General features: G+C 44.4%; 1 protein-coding gene across 1 annotated transcript in view; it reads right to left on the bottom strand.

Moving 5' to 3' along the window:
- Window positions 1–18789, bottom strand: part of RALGAPA2 (Ral GTPase activating protein catalytic alpha subunit 2) — an 898249-nt gene that overhangs the window by 427013 nt on the left and 452447 nt on the right. Inside the window, 1 exon segment of the mRNA XM_030196220.1 lies at window positions 2684–3455. Within this exon segment, the coding sequence (XP_030052080.1) occupies window positions 2684–3455 (772 nt within the window).

Below are 18789 nucleotides of genomic sequence, written 5' to 3'. Positions count from 1 at the left end.
TTCTCACAATCCCCTGCTCCCTCTTCCATTCTCTGCCTATTTGAATCGCTTGTGATGGTGTTACCATTGATGCCTATGTACTGTTCATCTTAAATGTAATTCTCTGCCTATTGTCCATCTTAAAATGTAATTCTATACCTCTACTATCATCCTTTGTAAGCCACATTGAACCAAACATGTTTGGAAAATGTGGGATATAAATGCTGCTGTAAATAAAATATATAAATACACAGTGTCATGTAATTCATTCCATACCTATTTGTTTTTCCCTTAACAAAATGTTGTTTACTTAATTGTATGCTATTGAACACATCTCATATACTTCTGATAAAAATTTGAATAAAAAGAATCATTTTTTAAAAATTACTGGTTACTTGATTAAACATGGCTTAATGATGAAAAACTAGCATGGATTTTGCAAAAGGAGGTCTGGTCTTACTAAAAAAAAATCTTCAAAGGTGTAAATAAGCATGTAGATTAAGGTGAACATGTTAATACAATGCACTTAGATTATCCCTGATCAGAGACTTCATAGCACATTAAAAAATCATAGTTTAACGGTCAGTTTTAACAAAAAAAGGATGAAAATAGTAGAGTGTCTTAGGGATCCATGCTAGTACCAGTGTTGTAATTTATTAATATGCAAAATGGAGCAGTGAGTAGAGATAAAATTTAAATGGCAACTGAAACTTTATGGGCAAGTGCAGTGATGCAAAAAGGGAAAAATGATCCTTATATTTGTCTATATACATATGTATTTATTTACAGAACATTTATATCCCACATTTTCCAAACATGTTTGGTTCAATGTGGCTTACAAAGGATGATAGTAGAGGTATAGAATTACATTTTAAGATGGACAATAGGCAGAGAATTACATTTAAGATGAACAGTACGTAGGCATCAATAGTAACACCATCGCAAGTGATTCAAATAGGCAGAGAATGGAAGGGGGAGTAGGGGATTGTGAGAAATGTCATGGTTGGTCGGGTCTGCCTGGTTGGGGATTTGATTGATCGGGATGTTGGGAGATAGGTTTAGGTGTATTGATGTCTTGATATTACTTTGCTTGAAGGGGGATTAAGATTCATGTCGTCCGTGAAGATGGTTCATTTTTGTTGTCTGTGGGTAGGAACTTTTTGAACAGGTAGGTCTTGAGATGTTTCCGAAAGGTAGTGTGGGATGTTAAGGACCTAAGGGGCCCTTTTACTAAGACACGCTAGTGTAGACGTTTCTTCTTGGGTCCACGCAAAATCATTTTTCAGCGCACCTGTAAAAAAATGCTTTTTAAATTTTTGCCAAAAATGGACATGTAGCAATATGAAAATTGCCACGCATCCATTTTGGGTCTGAGACCTTACCACCAGCCATTGACCTAGCGGTAAGGTCTCATGCAGTAACTGGGTGGTAATGATCTATGAACATAAAAAAGCCGATTACCACCCTCGTGCTAGAAAATAAAAATATTTTCCGGTGCACATAGTAGGCATGTGTAAGAAATGAAATTACCGCACAGGCCACGCAGTAGCTGGGTGGTAACTCGGAACTGCCGCGGGTTGGGCATTGCTAGGCGTTTACGCAGCTTAGTAAAAGGGGCCCTTAGAGATTTTGGCAGGGCATTCCACATCTTGGAGCTTAGGTAGGGGAAGTTCGCAAAGTGAACAGACTTGTATATGAGTTTGTGACATCTGGGGTAGTGAAGGGTCAACTTGTTCCTCACCTCTTTTAGTGTGTTCTTAAGGGGTAGAATAATCATTTCCAAGAGGCAGGTAGGTGCTTCGTTGTGGATTATGAGCCAGATCATGGTACAGAGTTTGAAGGTTATATGGGCTTTGATAGGGAGCCAGTGTAGTGCTTGTAGTAAAGGGGTGGCTCTTTTGCAGGGCTTTTTTTGAGGGGGTACTTGGGGGTACTGAGTACCGGCACCTTTTCCATTGTCGTCTAAAATTGACCCATGGTCCTCAAGTTTTAAAGAAAGAGCTCAGGCTCTACTCACAAATTCTGTCTTGTCATAGATTCTGTGACTGGTTGCAGGGGGCCTGGCTATTGTGGGATGGGTCCCTCAGTGATCACCCCACCCCTGAAGGGTGGCCTGGCATTTGAGTACCGGCACCTTTTTCACTGGAAAAAATGTACTGCTCTTTTGTATCTTGGCTTCCTGAAAATGAGTCTGGCTGCTATATTTTGAACCATTTAGAGTCTCTTTGCGATTTACTCTTTACAACCTGAATAGAGTGTGTTGCAGTAGAATAAGTGCGTAAGAACTGCAGGTTGCACAATGAGTCAGAATACTTTTGTGGGAAGTTGTTTCTGATTCTCCTCAGGGAGATCTTCAGCTGGCGGGGCTTGGGAATCCCTGCCAGCTCAGCTACTTATAGATTCTTTTAAAAGTTGAATTAGAGGGAGGAGGGCAGGGCTTGAGACATGTTAATTAATTGTGCCTATTGATATTTTATAAATTTACCTTTATAAAATTGTTTATATGTAAAAAAGTACACATTTGTAATAAAATATAAGTGGCATATAATAAAGGTATTTTTATATTACAGGAAGAACTACATGTTAGTTCTTAACTGACACACATATTCTAGCACTAATAACATTTAGCTGCACTATTTTTGAAAGCTGATATTTGTCATAAATGCCACAAGCAGCAATGGAAATCAGCAAAATGAATTCATACCTTCTGTCCCAAGAATTCATTCCCAAGTCATTCAGTAATAGCCTACAAAAATAAAATGGTGCTTGTGGCTCAGCAGGACTTGGCTCTTCTTGACAGGAAACATTCATGCTAAGATCTGTGTTACACCTTTTTATGTGCTTTTCTTCTTGTGTACTTTGTCTATGTATAGCTTCTATGATCTCATGTTCTTGATCACGATTCATACCAAATGGTGGCTGAGCAGGCTCATTTAGCTTAAACTGTGGATGCAAAAGGCATTCAGGACTCATGTTGCCAAGCTTTTCAAGCAATTTATCAAGTACATCTTCCTCCTCTTCATTTTCACATAAATTTGCACCTGAGTTAAAAGGTTGTTGATCACTACTTGGATTAACCGGTACTTTACCAACTTTGAAACTTATCTGATGGTTTTCCAAAGGTCCATATAATATTCTGCCATCCCAAGAGTATTTTCCTGAGATATCTCTCACAATTATTCTAACATCTGAAGCAGTTCCTGCTAAGCCCTCATTCAAAGTTCTTTCTGCAGGAATCTGAAGGTAGGATATAAGTGTACTGTCATTAAAAACAAAAAGCTGCAAATTTGGACTTCTGAAAACCTCAGACGAAAGTTCAGATGATTCCACATAAAAGTTGTCATGATTCTCAGAGATAAGGCTGTGAAGAACAGCAGGTCCTCCACTCAGGGGATAGTGGCCTAAATGGTTTACCAGATGTGTCATCACCATGCGAGCAGTTAGTGGTATCAGTTCCAAACTTCTTCTTTTTTTTTCTAAAACAATGAATAAAAGGTTGCAATTAGATACTAATAGAAGTTGTAGTTTAAAAATGCTTCAACAGATTTCAGTACAAATATCATTTGGTTTTCTATTATTAACCTTGCACAGCATATAAGCTCTTTACATGATTACAGAGAATATTTGACACAATCATAGCATGTGAAAGGCATAAATAGATAGGGGCATTTTATAAGCAATCACTTATATAAAACACTTGAATCATTTCACCTACCCATTCTATAGGGTGAATATAATTACTAACCATTTCAGCATCAAATTTACATCTATAGTGCCTTACAAAAGTCTTCATATTCTTCTTTATGTTCCACATTCTGCCTTCTAAAAGATCCAGTTTAGAATATATAAATGTACAAATACAGAAATATTCAAAAATAATTAAGAATAAGAAACCAAAATGCTACAAAACTCTTAACACCATTATAACAAACTCAAATAGATCCATTTCCAAGAATTATCTATATACTCTGTGCCATAATAAACTAAATACAGACCACTTGTGCCTAATCAAGGTAATTAGCCTATCTGAATAGTCCTGGATGAAGAATCATGCTGCTTCTGTTGCATAAAGTAATCTGGAAGCAAAGGTGTAAATATGTTGAAATAGCTCAAAACTTATTCAAAGGTACAGCTTAAGGGAAGGTGAGAAGAAAATTTCAGTGTACTGAATATCCCAATCTGTCATTGTAAAGAGAAAACAGTTTTGCACCATCAAAAGACTTCCTCAATCAAATTGCCTCAAAGTCAGTAACTGTGGGGTAAGGAAATGGTCAAGGAAGGTCATAGGCCAGCCTAAGATTGCTTTTCAAAGAACTACAGAGGTTTCTGGATAAAAAAGGAAATGTTGAATATTAGAAATTTCAAAGATTTAAAAACAGACTTTTATAGGAGGATGGCAAGGATGATACTATGGCTGAAGAAAAGCCATATATGACATGACATAGTGTTTGCAAAGAAACATTTAGTGGATACTGAATGCACATGGGAGAAGGTTATATAGTCCAATGAGATCAAAGTAGAATTTTCTGGTTTCAATATAAAGCAATGTAATAAACTCAGTGCATTGTCTTGCTAACATTATCCCTACTGTAAAGTATGGTGCTGGTAGCATTTTGCTGAGGGGATGCTTTGTAGTAGCAGGGACAAGGAGACTTGTGAAGAGTGGGGGAAGATGGATTGAGCATAATTCAGGCAGATCCCAGAGGAAACAGAGTGGCTAAGCAGGATGGAAGTGATGTCCTTAAGTGGCCTAGTCAAAGCACAAACCTGAATCCTTTGTATCGGTCCATGATGCAACCGCACCTGAAATATTGTGTTCAATTCTGGTCACCGTATCTCAAAAAAGATATAGTGAAATTAGAAAAGGTACAGAGAAGGGCGACAAAAATGATAAAGGGGATGGGACGACTTCCCTATGAGGAAAGGCTGAAGCGCCTAGGGCTCTTCAGCTTGGAGAAAAGACGGCTGAGGGGAGATATGACAGAGGTCTATAAAATAATGAGTGGAGTGGAACGGGTAGACCTGAATCGTTTGTTTACCCTTCCAAAAATACTAGGACTAGGGGGCATGCGATGAAGCTACAAAGTAGTAAATTTAAAATGAATCAGAGAAACTTTTTCTTCACTCAACATGTAATTAACCTCTGGATTTCGTTGCCAGAGAATGTGGTAAAAACAGTTAGCTTAGCGGGGTTTAAAAAAGGTCTGGATGGCTTCCTAAAGGAAAAGTCCATAGACCATTATTAAATTGACTTGGCGAAAATCCACTGCTATTTCTGGGATAAGCAGCATAAAATGTACGGGATCTTGCCAGGTATTTGTGACTGGATTGGCCACTGTTGGAAACGGGATGCTGGGCTTGATGGACCTTTGGTCTGTCCCAATGTGGCAATACTTATGTACAGATGAAAATCTGCAGCAAGACTTGATGGCTGGAGACCACAGACTATCCCCAATTGATTCGAAACAGCTTGAGCCATTCTGCCAAACTTGACAAAATTTGCACAATACCATTGTGAAAAGTTGGTAGACATTTTTTTCTACCTGACTTAAAGCTCTTATAGCTGTAAAATGAACTCCCATCAAGTACTGCATCAAGGGGTGCTGAGACTTATGCAATCAAGACTTTTTGATCTCTTATTCTTACTTACTTTGTGGAGCGATCTACAATTGTCACACTGCAGTGCAGAATATGTAGTATACATCTGTGAAACTAATAGATTTTGGAATACATTTTTAGACAGCAGAATGTGAAAAATGTAAAAGCGTGTGAAGACAATTGTAAAGCACTATATTTATACAGAGAGGAAATTATAGATGACTAGAGCAGTGAGTTCTTTGTAAATGTAGCTTTCTGAGATATTAATTATGTTTTATACCTGTATCAGAGTTATACTTTTTAAATATATTCATAATTTGATAATTTACAAGGGGTTTTAGATTTAACAGTCACTCTAGTTTTTCTTTTTCCAAGTGGAACACATATAAGGTTCGGTGGCCAGAATATATCTGGATAGCCCTGGAAATGGCCCTGCATTGAATATCTAGGCCTAATTCAGCCGGTGACGGTTACCAACACCAGCTGATATTAACCAAATAATTTAATTTGCCTATTTATAAGTTTACCTTCTTGTTTTAATGGTACAATATGCTGACACTTGGTCATTTTGCTATAGTGATACTGTTGCTGCAATTTAAGTCCAGCTACATCTGTTATATCTTTTCTTGGGTGAATCTCTTCTTAAAGGCAATAGATAAAGGAGAAATTAGACCTTACCTGCTAATTTGCTTTCCTTTAATCCCTCCGGACCGGCCCAGGATTGGACTGATGGGTTGTGCACGTCTACCAGCAGGAGGAGACTGAGAAAAAACTTTGACTAGATAGCCAATAAGAGCCCTGGTCATGTGACCCTAGCCTCAGTATTTAAATAACAAAGCAGAAAGAAGAACAGTCTGTGCCCCAAGGAATTCAAGCAACCAGGGAGCACTGTTGAAGACGTGCTCAAAGGCTCACCGACAACTCTCACCAGAGCAGCGGTATGGCCTTGTCATAATGGCTCACCGAAAACTCTAACCAGAGAATCGGTATGGCCTTATCATAATGGCTCACCAAGTACCCTAACCAGGGCATCGGTATGGCCAAACTATAATGGCTCACCACATACCCTTACCAGAGCAGCGGTATGGCCTTAATAGAAAATGTGTGTCTTTTTTACCCATTTATTTATTGTTTAACTTGCAAACAAAACAGCTCTACAAACAAAGAACTGAACACATCTCTGCAAACCATGGAACATAGAGAACTAGACAGAAATATATCACACGGGAGGGGCCTGGGCCGGTCCGGAGGGATTAAAGGAAAGCAAATTAGCAGGTAAGGTCTAATTTCTCCTTCCTTAGCATCCCTCCGGCCCGGCCCAGGATTGGACTGATGGGACATAACAAAGCAGTAGTCCTACGGGAGGGACCCCAGCAAACCTGCTGAGATTACTCGCGACGCAAAGACCGCCTCTTGTCGACATTGAACATCAAGCCTGTAATGCTTAGAAAAGGAATGGAGAGAAGACCACGTAGCTGCCTTACAAATCTCTGCTGGCGGAACCAAGGAACACTCGGCCCAGGACGCTGCCTGCCCTCTAGTTGAATGAGCTTTAACCGAGTCCGGGACTGCCTTACCTGCCAAAAGGTAGGCTGACGCTATCATCTCTTTGATCCACCTAGATAACGTGGGCTTAGAAGCCAACAAACCCTTACGGTGACCGGCCAACAGAAGGAAAAGACGGTCCGTACGACAAAAATCCTCAGTAACTGCGAGATACCGTTTAAGCACCCTCTTAACATCCAGAGTATGTAACCGTCTCTGTTCCTGCGTCCCTGAGGCCGATCCTAGAACCGGCAGAAACACTGACTGGGACAGATGATATCGAGACAGCACCTTAGGCAAAAAGGAAGGCACCGGACGAAGAACCACCCGTTCCTTTGAAAATTGCAGAAATGGAGATCTACATGAGAAAGCTTGCAACTCCGAGACTCTCCTAGCCGACGCAATAGCCACCAAAAACACTGTCTTAAGAATCAAATCCTTCAAAGAACATGCACGCAATGGCTCAAATGGAGGTTTTGTCAAAGACGAAAGGACCAGATTAAGATCCCAAGATGGGAACACTGACCTGACCGGAGGAAGAAGAAGACTGACTCCCTTCAAAAAACGTACTACATCGGGCAGACTAGCGAAAGACCTACCCCTAATCCTACCTCTGAAACAGGAAAGAGCTGCCGCTTGCACCTTAAGAGAAGAAAGAGACAGCCCTTTATCAAACCCTCGCTGTAGAAAATCTAACATCTGAGCCACTGACGCGCCGAAAGGACGAATGTCAGCCTCTACACACCAAGCCTCAAAAATTCTCCAAGTGCGAATATAGTTCAGAGAGGTGGAACGCCAATGAGAACGAAGCATGGTGGAAATCACTGGTTGTGAAAAACCCCGCTTAGCTAAACGGGCTCGTTCAAGAGCCAAGCCGTAAGACAAAATCGAGCCGGATCTGGATGTGGGACTGGCCCTTGTACCAGCAGAGCCTTGTGCACCGGGAGTCGAAAAGGAGGCGCCACCGACAGACGTTGCAGATCCGCGTACCAAGGACGCCGAGGCCAGTCCGGTGCCACCAGAATTACCGGTCCTCCGTGTTCCTCGATCCTCTGCAGGAGACGACCTATTAGCGGCCAAGGAGGAAACGCATAAAGAAGGTCGGAGGGTCACTGCTGCAAGAGAGCGTCTACCCCTACCGCTCTTGCATCCCTTCGTCGACTGAAGAACCGAGGGACCTTTGAGTTGAGACTGGTGGCAAAAAGATCGAGAACTGGAGTGCCCCAGCGCTCCACTATAACCTGAAATGCCTGAGAGCTGAGAGCCCATTCTCCCGGATCGAGAGTGTGGCGACTGAGGAAGTCGGCTTAAACGTTCTCTACTCCTGCTACGTGGGATGCTGAAATGGCCGTTAGATGAACTTCCGCCCAGGCAAGGAGACTCTCCGCCTCCCGACACAATAGTCGGCATCTCGTTCCTCCCTGGCGGTTGATAAAGGCCACTGCCGAGGCATTGTCCGAAAGGACCCGCACCGCTTTGCCTACCAGAAGAGAACTGAAGTGATGCAGAGCCAACCGAATCGCCCTGGTCTCCAAAAAGTTGATTGATTGAATGGCTTCCAGTTGAGACCAGAGACCCTGTGTCCACTTGCCTAGACAATGCGCTCCCCAGCCTCGGAAACTGGCATCTGTTGTTAACGGTATCCACCGAGGAGACTCCAAAGGCATTCCTACAGTCAGATTCTTCATCTGCAGCCACCAAAACAGTGAGCTGCGTTCTCGGTTGCGGAGAGGTAGTCGCATCAGTAGTGAATCCCTCTGAGAGGACCACCGGGATAGAAGGGACCACTGAAGAGGCCTCATATGAAGCCTGGCCCAGGGTACTGCCTCTATAGTGGCTGCCATGGAACCGACCACCTGAAGATAATCCCGAGCACATGGACGGTGGTGCTGAAGTAACTCCCGTATCTGGGCCTGAAGCTTTACAATCCTGGCCTGCGGCAGAAAGACTCGGCCCCGTGCTGTGTCGAACACAACTCCCAAATACTCCAGAGACTGAGAAGGAACTAACCGACTCTTGGCTACATTTACCACCCAACCTAGAGACTGCAAGAACTGCATCACTCGACCTGTGACTCGACAACTTTCCTGATAAGACTTCGCTCTGATTAACCAGTCGTCTAGGTATGGATGAACAAGAATCCCTTCTTTTCTGAGGGCCGCTGCAGCCACGACCATGACTTTGGTAAATGTGCGTGGAGCCGTCGCAAGACCGAAGGGCAATGCTCGAAACTGGTAATGCCGTCCTAGAATTGCAAAGCGCAAGAACTTGTGGTGAGCTGGACGAATAGGAATATGTAAATAGGCCTCTGTTAGATCTAACGCTGTCAAATACTCGTCCTGGCGCACTGCCACTATGACTGACCGCAGCGTCTCCATACGAAAGCTTGTGACTCTGAGAGCGCGATTGACAGCTTTGAGATCTAAGATAGGCCGGAAGGCATCTTCCTTCTTTGGAACTACAAAATAAATGGAATACCGGCCTTGCCTGTACTCGGAAGGAGGGACTGGAGAGATAGCCTGAAGATCTAAGAGCCTCTGTAGAGTGTCCCGAACCACCCTCACCTTGAGAGGAGAGCGGCAGGGAGACTCCAGAAAGGCGTCTGAAATAGGTCTTGCGAACTCTAAGGCATAACCGTCTCGAACAACCTCCAAGACCCACTGATCTGAAGTAATGTGGGCCCGCCTCTGATAGAACTGAGAAAGACGAGCTCCGACAGGGACCAGAGGAGAGGCCCTCGCACCTTCATTGGGACGGACGACTCTGGGATCGAAAGCCTGGATTGGAGAAACCTGCTCCTCTGCAAGAACCCCGAAAGGACTGAATCCTATTGCCAAACCTAGACCTCTGAGGCTGAAAACCTCGACCAGCCTGAAACTTCCGGAAACCTCTCACAGAACTCCTACAAAACAAGGAACCCCGAGTGGACAGACGAGGTCTATCTTGCGGTAGGCGAGGAACCCTAGCATCTCCCAAGGAATTAACCAACTTATTCAATTCTTCTCCAAACAAGAAAGAACCTTTAAAAGGAAACTTGCTCAACTTTGACTTGGAGGCCGCATCCGCCGACCAACCTTTCAACCACAGAGATCTGCGAGCAGCGACCCCCAAAGCCAAAGACTTAGAAGATGCTCGCAGCAAATCATAGAGTGCATCAGCCAGAAAAGCCGCCCCTGTCTCAATTCTAGCCACGTCAACATCGATGGAATGAAGATCATCCGAAGTCCTGTCCAGGACTTTCTCTGCCCACCTAAAGCAAGCTCTAGCCACCAAGGAACCACAAATGGCAGCCTGTACTGCCAAGGAAGAAACATCAAAACTATTTCTGAGCAGAGAATCTAGTCTTCTGTCCTGAACATCCCGAAGAGCCGTGCCTCCATCCACGGGAACCGTATTCCGCTTAGTAACCGCCGACACCACTGCATCCACGACCGGCACCTTAAGCATAGCTTTATCCGTTTCTGGAATCTGATAGAGCCGAGACATAGATCTAGTCGGACGAAAAGCTGCATCTGGAACCTCCCATTGCGCTTTAATAACATCCCAAATGTCCTGATGCATGGGAAAAGTTTTGGGTGCGGATCTAGACCCCTTAATCAAGAAGTCTACCTTATGGGTTTGCGAAACAAGCGTAACATCTTCAAAATTCAAAGTAGAGGAGACCATAGAAATGAGCTCCTGCAAGTCATCTTTGTGAAAAATCCTAGCCATGGAGGGATCATCCCCCTGGGCAAAAGATGCAGCCTCCGGATCTGAGAGCGAAAAATCAGGATCAGTACAGGCATTGTCTTCAAAATCTTCCTCCTCTTCCAGATAGGGCATCTCCTGATCGCGATCGGACCAAAAATCCCCCTGGAACACATGTTCCCTAACTTTTTTAGGAGGTGGAGGTGTGACAGCATCTGCTGTCCCAGCTCCTGCATCGCCTCTGTGCATCAAAAATGCCTGGTACATCTGGAGCACAAACTCAGGAGGAAAACCCCCTGCCTGAGCGGCCCCAGATTGCACCAGAATTCAACGTATCAGCATCTGAAAGACTTAGGGCCGTAGGCTGCTGAATACGCGAAGGAGAAGACGGAGTAGGAATCAAAATGGCTGCCGTTCGCGCCAAATTCGCCGGGGCGGCCTCCGGAGGCGCGCCTGACTCCTCAGGAGCTGCAGACGAGGACCGCGACGGCGAGGGACCCGATACCGACAACAGAGAGGCCGATGTCATAGGCAAAACAGACGAGGACGTTGCTCCAGGCGCTGTACAATATTTACATGCGCCGGTAGAAGAAACCCCCCGACGTTGGCAAACAGCGCATCGTTTAAGTTTCTCAGACATGGTGGGGACGTGCGTGCACGCGCGTAAGCGGTTCGCGCCTAAACCCCTTTATTCTTTAAATGTTAGAAAAAAACACTCCGCTCTTCAGCGCTAGTAATAATAACCCAGCGAAACGAAAGATAAGCACAATACCAAAACAAAACTTGTGCTCTTTGGTTCGTTCGTTCTTTTTTTTTTTTTCTTTTTAAAGAGACACACAATACAGACACCCCAAAACGTAAACAGAGCTGCCTGCTCGTTAAAACAATGGGGAAAACAGAGCTTATATACTTTAATCTGGCTGCCTCTCCCAAAGGTAAGACCTCTTTGCTAACCAAAAGAGGAACCCTTCCCCTTAGAGATTACTAGAATAGAAGGGAGATGGGGAGGAAGAGGGGGAGTGACCCGGGGCACCCGAGTATACACCCCTGAGGCTTAGCTAATAAGCTGACCAAACCTAACCAGCCTCAAAGAATTCCTGTGGCACAGAGAAAGATATAATAATAAAAAACTAGAAATTTAGAAAGAGACTAATGGGCTCACTTCCTACCTGCTGGGAGACTGAGAAAATACTGAGGCTAGGGTCACATGACCAGGGCTCTTATTGGCTATCTAGTCAAAGTTTTTTCTCAGTCTCCTCCTGCTGGTAGACGTGCACAACCCATCAGTCCGATCCTGGGCCGGTCCGGAGGGATGCTAAGGAATAAGAGATGTAACAACGGTAGTAGCAAGGATACCTGGAGGCTGTTGCAGCTTAGCCACAATTTGAGAGGCTGAGTGCACCTCTGCATAGAGCTGCTTGGAAGCGGGCTAAGCAACAGCCTCAATCTCCTTGTTTTCAACTTTGAACATGGGACAGCAATCCTGCTTTTGCCCATGGCCTCTGCACAATGCTGAATGTCACATCTTGAAACCCAACTCAATGAGTAGGAATCCTTTTTGTCATATATAGGGCCTTATTCTACAAAGGTTATGCTCCTAAATTTATGAGTATAAATTTAGGGGCGTAATTTATGCTCCTAAATGTATGCTAAATCTATGAGTGTAATAGGCCCTAAATTAGGAGCAGAAATTTAGGAGCAAAGATTACGCTCATAATTTAGGAGCGTAAAATTAAGAAGTTAAATTTAGGAGTGTAAATTTAAGAACATAAATTTAGAAGTGTTAATTTAGGAGCATAACCTTTATAGAATAAAATCCATTGCAGTAGGAGTGGTACAGGTTCTAGGCCCTTCGATGTCAATATATTTGGAGTTGATGAACTTGTATCAATATTAGAATCGAGACAAAGATGCCCTGCCCATATCTTTCAGTCTACAGAGTTTAATGGCTCTAGTCAACATCTTAGCATAACCACCACAATTAGGAATGTCATATTGTAAGCCTACACATCAGATTGTATCTGGGTGAGATTTGTGCTTTGTTGATTTTTTACTGTTTTATATATGAATTTTATTTTTATTTATTTTTACTTTTATTAAGTTTATAAAGTATGCATAAAGAAAACATTCTTGAAAAAGAAATGGAACAGCATTTACAGAAAATAATATAATATATAACTCTCACATTAGATACCAGGAAATCAATTAATATGCCATTCCAAAAGTCCACAATTATTGGAGAGAGGTAGGAGATCAAACCATACAGTAGAAATAAGCATTTACCTTAATAAAGAATAACATCCTAAAGTGCAGATGACCTAATTAATTAGAGAACTATACTGCCTAACCCTCAGAAGAAGTGGGAGCTGCCAAAGCTTGACCCTGATCCACTGTTTTATTACTGAGAAACATCACTACTTGTGAAGGATAAAAAAATATATAATTCTCATTCTTATATTTAACCATACACTTGAAAGAAACTTCAAAAGAAAAAGAGCCCCCAGGGCCAGCACCCTAGGTCTCAAAAGTAGGAATTGTTTACAACGTCTCTGAGTAACTTTGGCCACATCAGGAAACGTGAACTTTCAAAGTACAAAACTAAGTGGCGGAAATTAAGCCTCAGAAGCCAGTCTCTATCATAATCCAAAGCCATAGTAGCAACCAGCCTGGCTGGAATTACAAGTTCCTCTTTAGATGATTCAAAAAAAAACTGTTAAGTTCAAACTATCTTCTGAAATAGGTGACAAATGATTCATCTCTGCTTCTACTACTTTTTTCTTAAATGGAGGAAGATAGAGTACCCTAGAGGCAGGAGGTAACGACTCTTTAGGAACACAAAGAGCCCTGTTTATTAAGTTAAGTATCTTCACTTTAGCCGAGGACAAGCAGGCTTCTATATTCTCACAAGTGTGGAATCTCAAGCATCCAGGCTCACCTAAAACAACAAACATGGTCAAATGGGCCTCACAAAGGCGAAAACATAAACCGATTAACCTGAAAACTACATACAATCTGAATGAGAGTGGAAGTCTGGAACAGAATAAAACGGGCCTAGGAGGGTGAAGTTGGATTCTAGACCCCAAACAGAATCTGCAGCACTGCCTGCCCGAATCGACTGTCTTGTCAGGTATTCTGCTTAAGGCAGTAGTGTGATGTGAATGTATGGACTGAAGACCACATCGCAGCACTGCAAATTTCTTGGAGCCTGACCTCAAATGGGATGCTGACGCGGCCACGGCTCTCACATTATGACCCTCCAAGGCCAGCTCAGCCTGGCCATAAATGAAAGACATGCAATCTGCCAGCCAAATTGAAATGGTGCATTTCCCGATGGCGACCCCCAATCTGTTGGGATCAAAAGAAACAAAAAGCTGGATGGACTGTCAGTGGGGCCTAGTATGCTACATATAGTAGGTCAATGCTCTCTTGCAATCCAAGGTGTGCAAACTAAGGTTGGGGAAAGAATGTTGACAAGATGATCGACAGGTTCAGATGAAACTCAGACACCACCTTCGGCAGGAACTCAGGGTGCATGTTGTGATGAAACTTAATATAAGGCGTATCCATCACTAAGGACTGAAGTTCACTGACCCTAAGAGCTGAAATAACAGCCACCAACAAAGTGACCTTCCAGGTTAAGTACTTCAGATGGCAGGAATTCAGTGGCTTCAAAGAAGCTTTCATCAGCTGGGTGAGGATGACATTGAGATCCCATGACATTGGTGGAGATTTGACAGGGGGCTTTGATAAAAGCAAACCTCTCATGAAGCGTACAACTAGAAGCTGTCCAGAGATGCTTACCTTCTATACGCTGATGATAAGAACTAATTGCACTAAGGTGAATCCTTATGGAGTTGGTCTTGAGACCAGACTCTGACAAGTGTAGAAGATAGTCAAGTAGGCTCTGTATAGGGCAAGTAAAGGGATCTAGGGCGTTGCTCTCACACCAGATGGAAAACCTCCTCCATTTAAAACCTCTTAGTGGAATCTTTCTTGGAAGCCAGCAAGACTCAGGAGACACCCTCCAAAAGATCCAAGGAAGAGAATTCTAGGCGTTCAACATCCACGCTGTGAGAGTCAAAGACTGGAGGTTGGGAGGTAGAAGCAACCCCTCGTTCTGTGTGATGATGGTCAGAAAACACTCCAATCTCCATGTTTCTTTGGGGGATAATTCCAGAAGAGGAGGAAACTATATCTGCCGCGGCCAGTACACGCGATCATAATCATTGTTCCGCGGTCTTGCTTGAGTTTCAACAAAGTTTTTCCCACTAGAGGTACTGGAGGATATGCATACAGAAGACATGCCCCCCAATTTAGGAGGAAGGTATCTGATACTAGTCTGTCAGCCACAATATTGTTTTTGCCTGCCAGATAATTGGCTTGAAGGAACATGCCTTGTTGGCGAGCCCAATGCCATATTCGGACAGCCTCCTGACACAGAAGACGTGATCTGGTGCCCCCTCCCCTGTTTTGTGTAATACATCACAACCTGATTGTCTGTTTGGATGAGAACAATTTGGTGAGATAGCCGATCTCTGACAGACTTTTAGAGCATTCCAGATTGCCCAAAGCTCCAGGAGGTTGATCTGAAGATTCGTTTCCTGGGAGGACCAAGCACCTTGAGTGTGAAGCCCATTTACATGAGCTCCCTATTCAAAGAGAGATGCATCCATCATCAGCACTTTTTGTGGCTGAGGAATTTGGAATGAAAGACGCAGAGTCAAACTGGATCGAATGGTCCATCACTGAAGAGAGCGTACAAGTTCTGGGAGCACTTGGATAACATCTTTTAGACTCTCCGTGGCTTGATACCACTAAAGAGCTAGGGTCCATTGAGCTGGTCTCATGTGAAGACATGTCATGGGTGTAACAAATACTGTGGAAGCCATGTGGCCCAACTATCTTAACATCTGCCGAGCTGTGACCATCTGAGAGGCACGAACCTTGGACGCGAGCGAGACAAGATTGTTCTCCCTCGTCTCTGGGAGGAAGGCTCGAGCCCTCTGCATGTTGAGCAACATTCCTATGAACTCCGATCGCTGGACAGCGCGGAGATGGCACTTGGGGTAGTTTAAAACGAACCCTAGTAGCTCGAGCACCCGAATAGTCATCCACATGGACTGCCGAGCACCCTCTTCAGAGGTGTTCTTCACCAGCCAATTGTTGAGATACAGGAACACATGGACTCCCAGTCTGCGTAGTGATGATTCAACTACCGCTAGATACTTGGTGAAGACCCTGGGAACTGACACGAGGCCAAAAGGCAACAAGCAATACTGAAAGTGATGTGTTCCCAGCCGAAATCAAAGATAATTCCGGTGGGCTGGAAGTATCAGGATGTGAACATATGCAAACTTTAAGTCCAGAGAGCATAGCCAATTGTTTTTCTGAATCATTGGGCAAAGGGTGCCCTGGGAAACCATTCTGAACTTTTCTCGGACTAGAAATTTGTTCGGGGCCCTTAGGTCTAGGATGGGATGCATCTCCTCTGCCTTCTTCTGTACAAGGAAGTACCTGGAATAGAATCCCTTTTCCCCTGCTGGAACGGGCTTGACCGCATGGGTCTTTAGAAGGGCAGAGAGTTTCTCTGCAAGTACCTGCCTGTGCTGTGAGCTGAATGAATGAGCTCTCAATGGGCAATTTGGAGGTTTTAGATGCCAACTGAGGGCATATCTGAGACAGACTATTTGAAGAACCCACTAGTCGGAGGTGGTAAGAGGCCACCTTTGATGAAAACATTTTAGCCTCTCCCCGACCGGCAAGTCGTCCGGGATGGACACTTTTACTGTGGCTATGCTCTGCTGGAGTCAGTCAAAACTCATCCCTTGCTTTGACTTGGGAGCAGCAGGGGCCTAAGGCACACGCTGTTGACATGAACGAGCGTGCTGGGACTGAGCCTGAGTAAGCTAGTGAGTCGAAGGGTTGTACCTATGCCTAGGATAGTTATAGAAACTCCTCCTGGCTTGCCAAAAGTCCTCCTAGCTGAGCAGGTTGTTGCAGAAGACCCCTGGCGGGAGAGAAGAGCTTGTATCAGTGTGATTGTTTATTTGGTCAGCGACCTCCTCAACATTCTCTCCAAAATGGTCATCCCCCCAGCAAGAGGCACCTGCCAACCGCTACTGAACAGAATGTTCCAAGTCAGAAACATTCATTCATGAGAGCCTGCATATTACTATACTTTGAGCAGAGATCCTGGATGCCATATCAAAAGTATCTTAAGTACTCCTGGCCAAGAACTTTCACTTTCAACACACCATGTGCTGCTTGACCAACTGGCAAAACGGCTCGACCTGCTCTAAAGGGTGTGTCTCAAACATGTCCAATAGCTGATGCACCGAGCTTTGCAAGTAGAACCTCATGAAGATCTGGTAAGATTGTATTTGGGAAATGAGCATTGAAGCCTGGTACATCTTCCTCTGAAAAGAATCCAGAGTTCTAGCTTCTCTGTCTGGGGGAGCCTTTTACATGGAACTCCTGGCTCTTTTCAGAGTGGACTCTACCACCATGGAATTGTGAGGCAACTGAGGTCTATCAAAACAAGGTGCACTATGGAGCCGATACTGCATGCCAATCTTTTGGGCATGACAGGGACCGACAGAGGGGACTTCCAGTTCCTGATGAGGACTTCCTTGAGTACCTCATGGAGAGGTGCAGTCACAGCCTCCTTACGAGATGTGTAGTCCAGGACCTCAAGCACCTTGGCCCATCCTCCACTTCCAAACAAAATGGAATGGCATCAGCCATTTCCTTTACAAAAGATGGAAATGTAAGGTTCTCCAGAGGAGACTTTCTCCTTTCAGGTGGAGGGGAGGGTTGAGGGAATTCCATAGGACTACTCCAAAGAAAAGCACCTGCGATCCTCCTCTGATTCCCATGAGTGCTCCTCTTCAGTGTCAGACAATATCTCCCGATGGTATTGTCAAGACCGAACCTGCCTCGGTGCTGAGGATCCATGTCTTTGAGAGCGGCATTGAGAAGTCGACTCTCATCTTGACTCCAGCAAAATTTCCTCCACCAATGTCGAGGGAGTGCTGGCTTGAGGGCCATGCGGGGCCGCAATGGGAGGGAGGATAGGCGCAAGCACCCTTGATACCAATGCACACCATTGCACAAGACCATCCAGAAGCTCAGGAAGCAAGGCCTGAATGCGCTCATCGACGGCCAACACCAGGAACAGCTGGGGTGTTGGCTGAGGTGCAGGTTACAGAACCATTGAGGTCGATGTGGGAGCTGTTTCTCGGCTGCTAGAAGACAGGCACCTCAGTACCTCCTCTATGGAAGAAGAGTGGTCTTCCACGCGCCAACGCTTCTTTGACATCCTGGAGCTCCCAGCACCATGTGTCAAGAGTGACCAATGACGATGCTTCTTGGTCTTCACCCAAAGCGTATCACCAAGGCTCCTCGGTGCCAACAAGGACAACATCGAATACTCATATTACCTTGGGGTTGGGTCCGATGATGGACAGTCCCAGGGGCCCTGCACAGCAGGAGGCCTTGAGCAGGTGGAGACACACTCAATGCTTCACTGTTCCCAGCGTCTAAGGGTCTAGTAGCAGCCATGCATACCGATGCTCCTGATGCTGGTGTACTGCTCGACGTCGATGCTGAAATCAAGGAACCAGACTTGGCTCCAAAAATCCTCTCTCATTCAGCCTCTTGGGAAACCTGGTCCTCTTCTGCATACGAAGACAGAGAACGCAATTCGCAGGGCTTTAGTTGGGGAAAAGACACTGCAGACACCAAGAATGGATGTCTTTTTCCGAGACAGTCCAACTGCACTGGGTACAGAGCTTGAAACCACTGAAAATCTTCTTGGACACAGATGGAAAAACTTTGTCAGCTAAATTTAATGATGCGATGGTGCCTGCAAAAGGGGCAAGGCATGGTAAAAAGTAAAGGGAAAGACCCAGCTGAAGTCAAGGCCTGAAAGTGGCCCGATGACGACAGAAAAACAATAAAACTTAAAACCGGGTAAAGACT

This window comes from Microcaecilia unicolor, chromosome 3, assembly GCF_901765095.1.
Source record: "Microcaecilia unicolor chromosome 3, aMicUni1.1, whole genome shotgun sequence".
NCBI lineage: Eukaryota > Metazoa > Chordata > Amphibia > Gymnophiona > Siphonopidae > Microcaecilia > Microcaecilia unicolor.
Note: the sequence above shows the minus strand (reverse complement) of the source record. Positions and strands in the feature narration are given on the sequence as shown.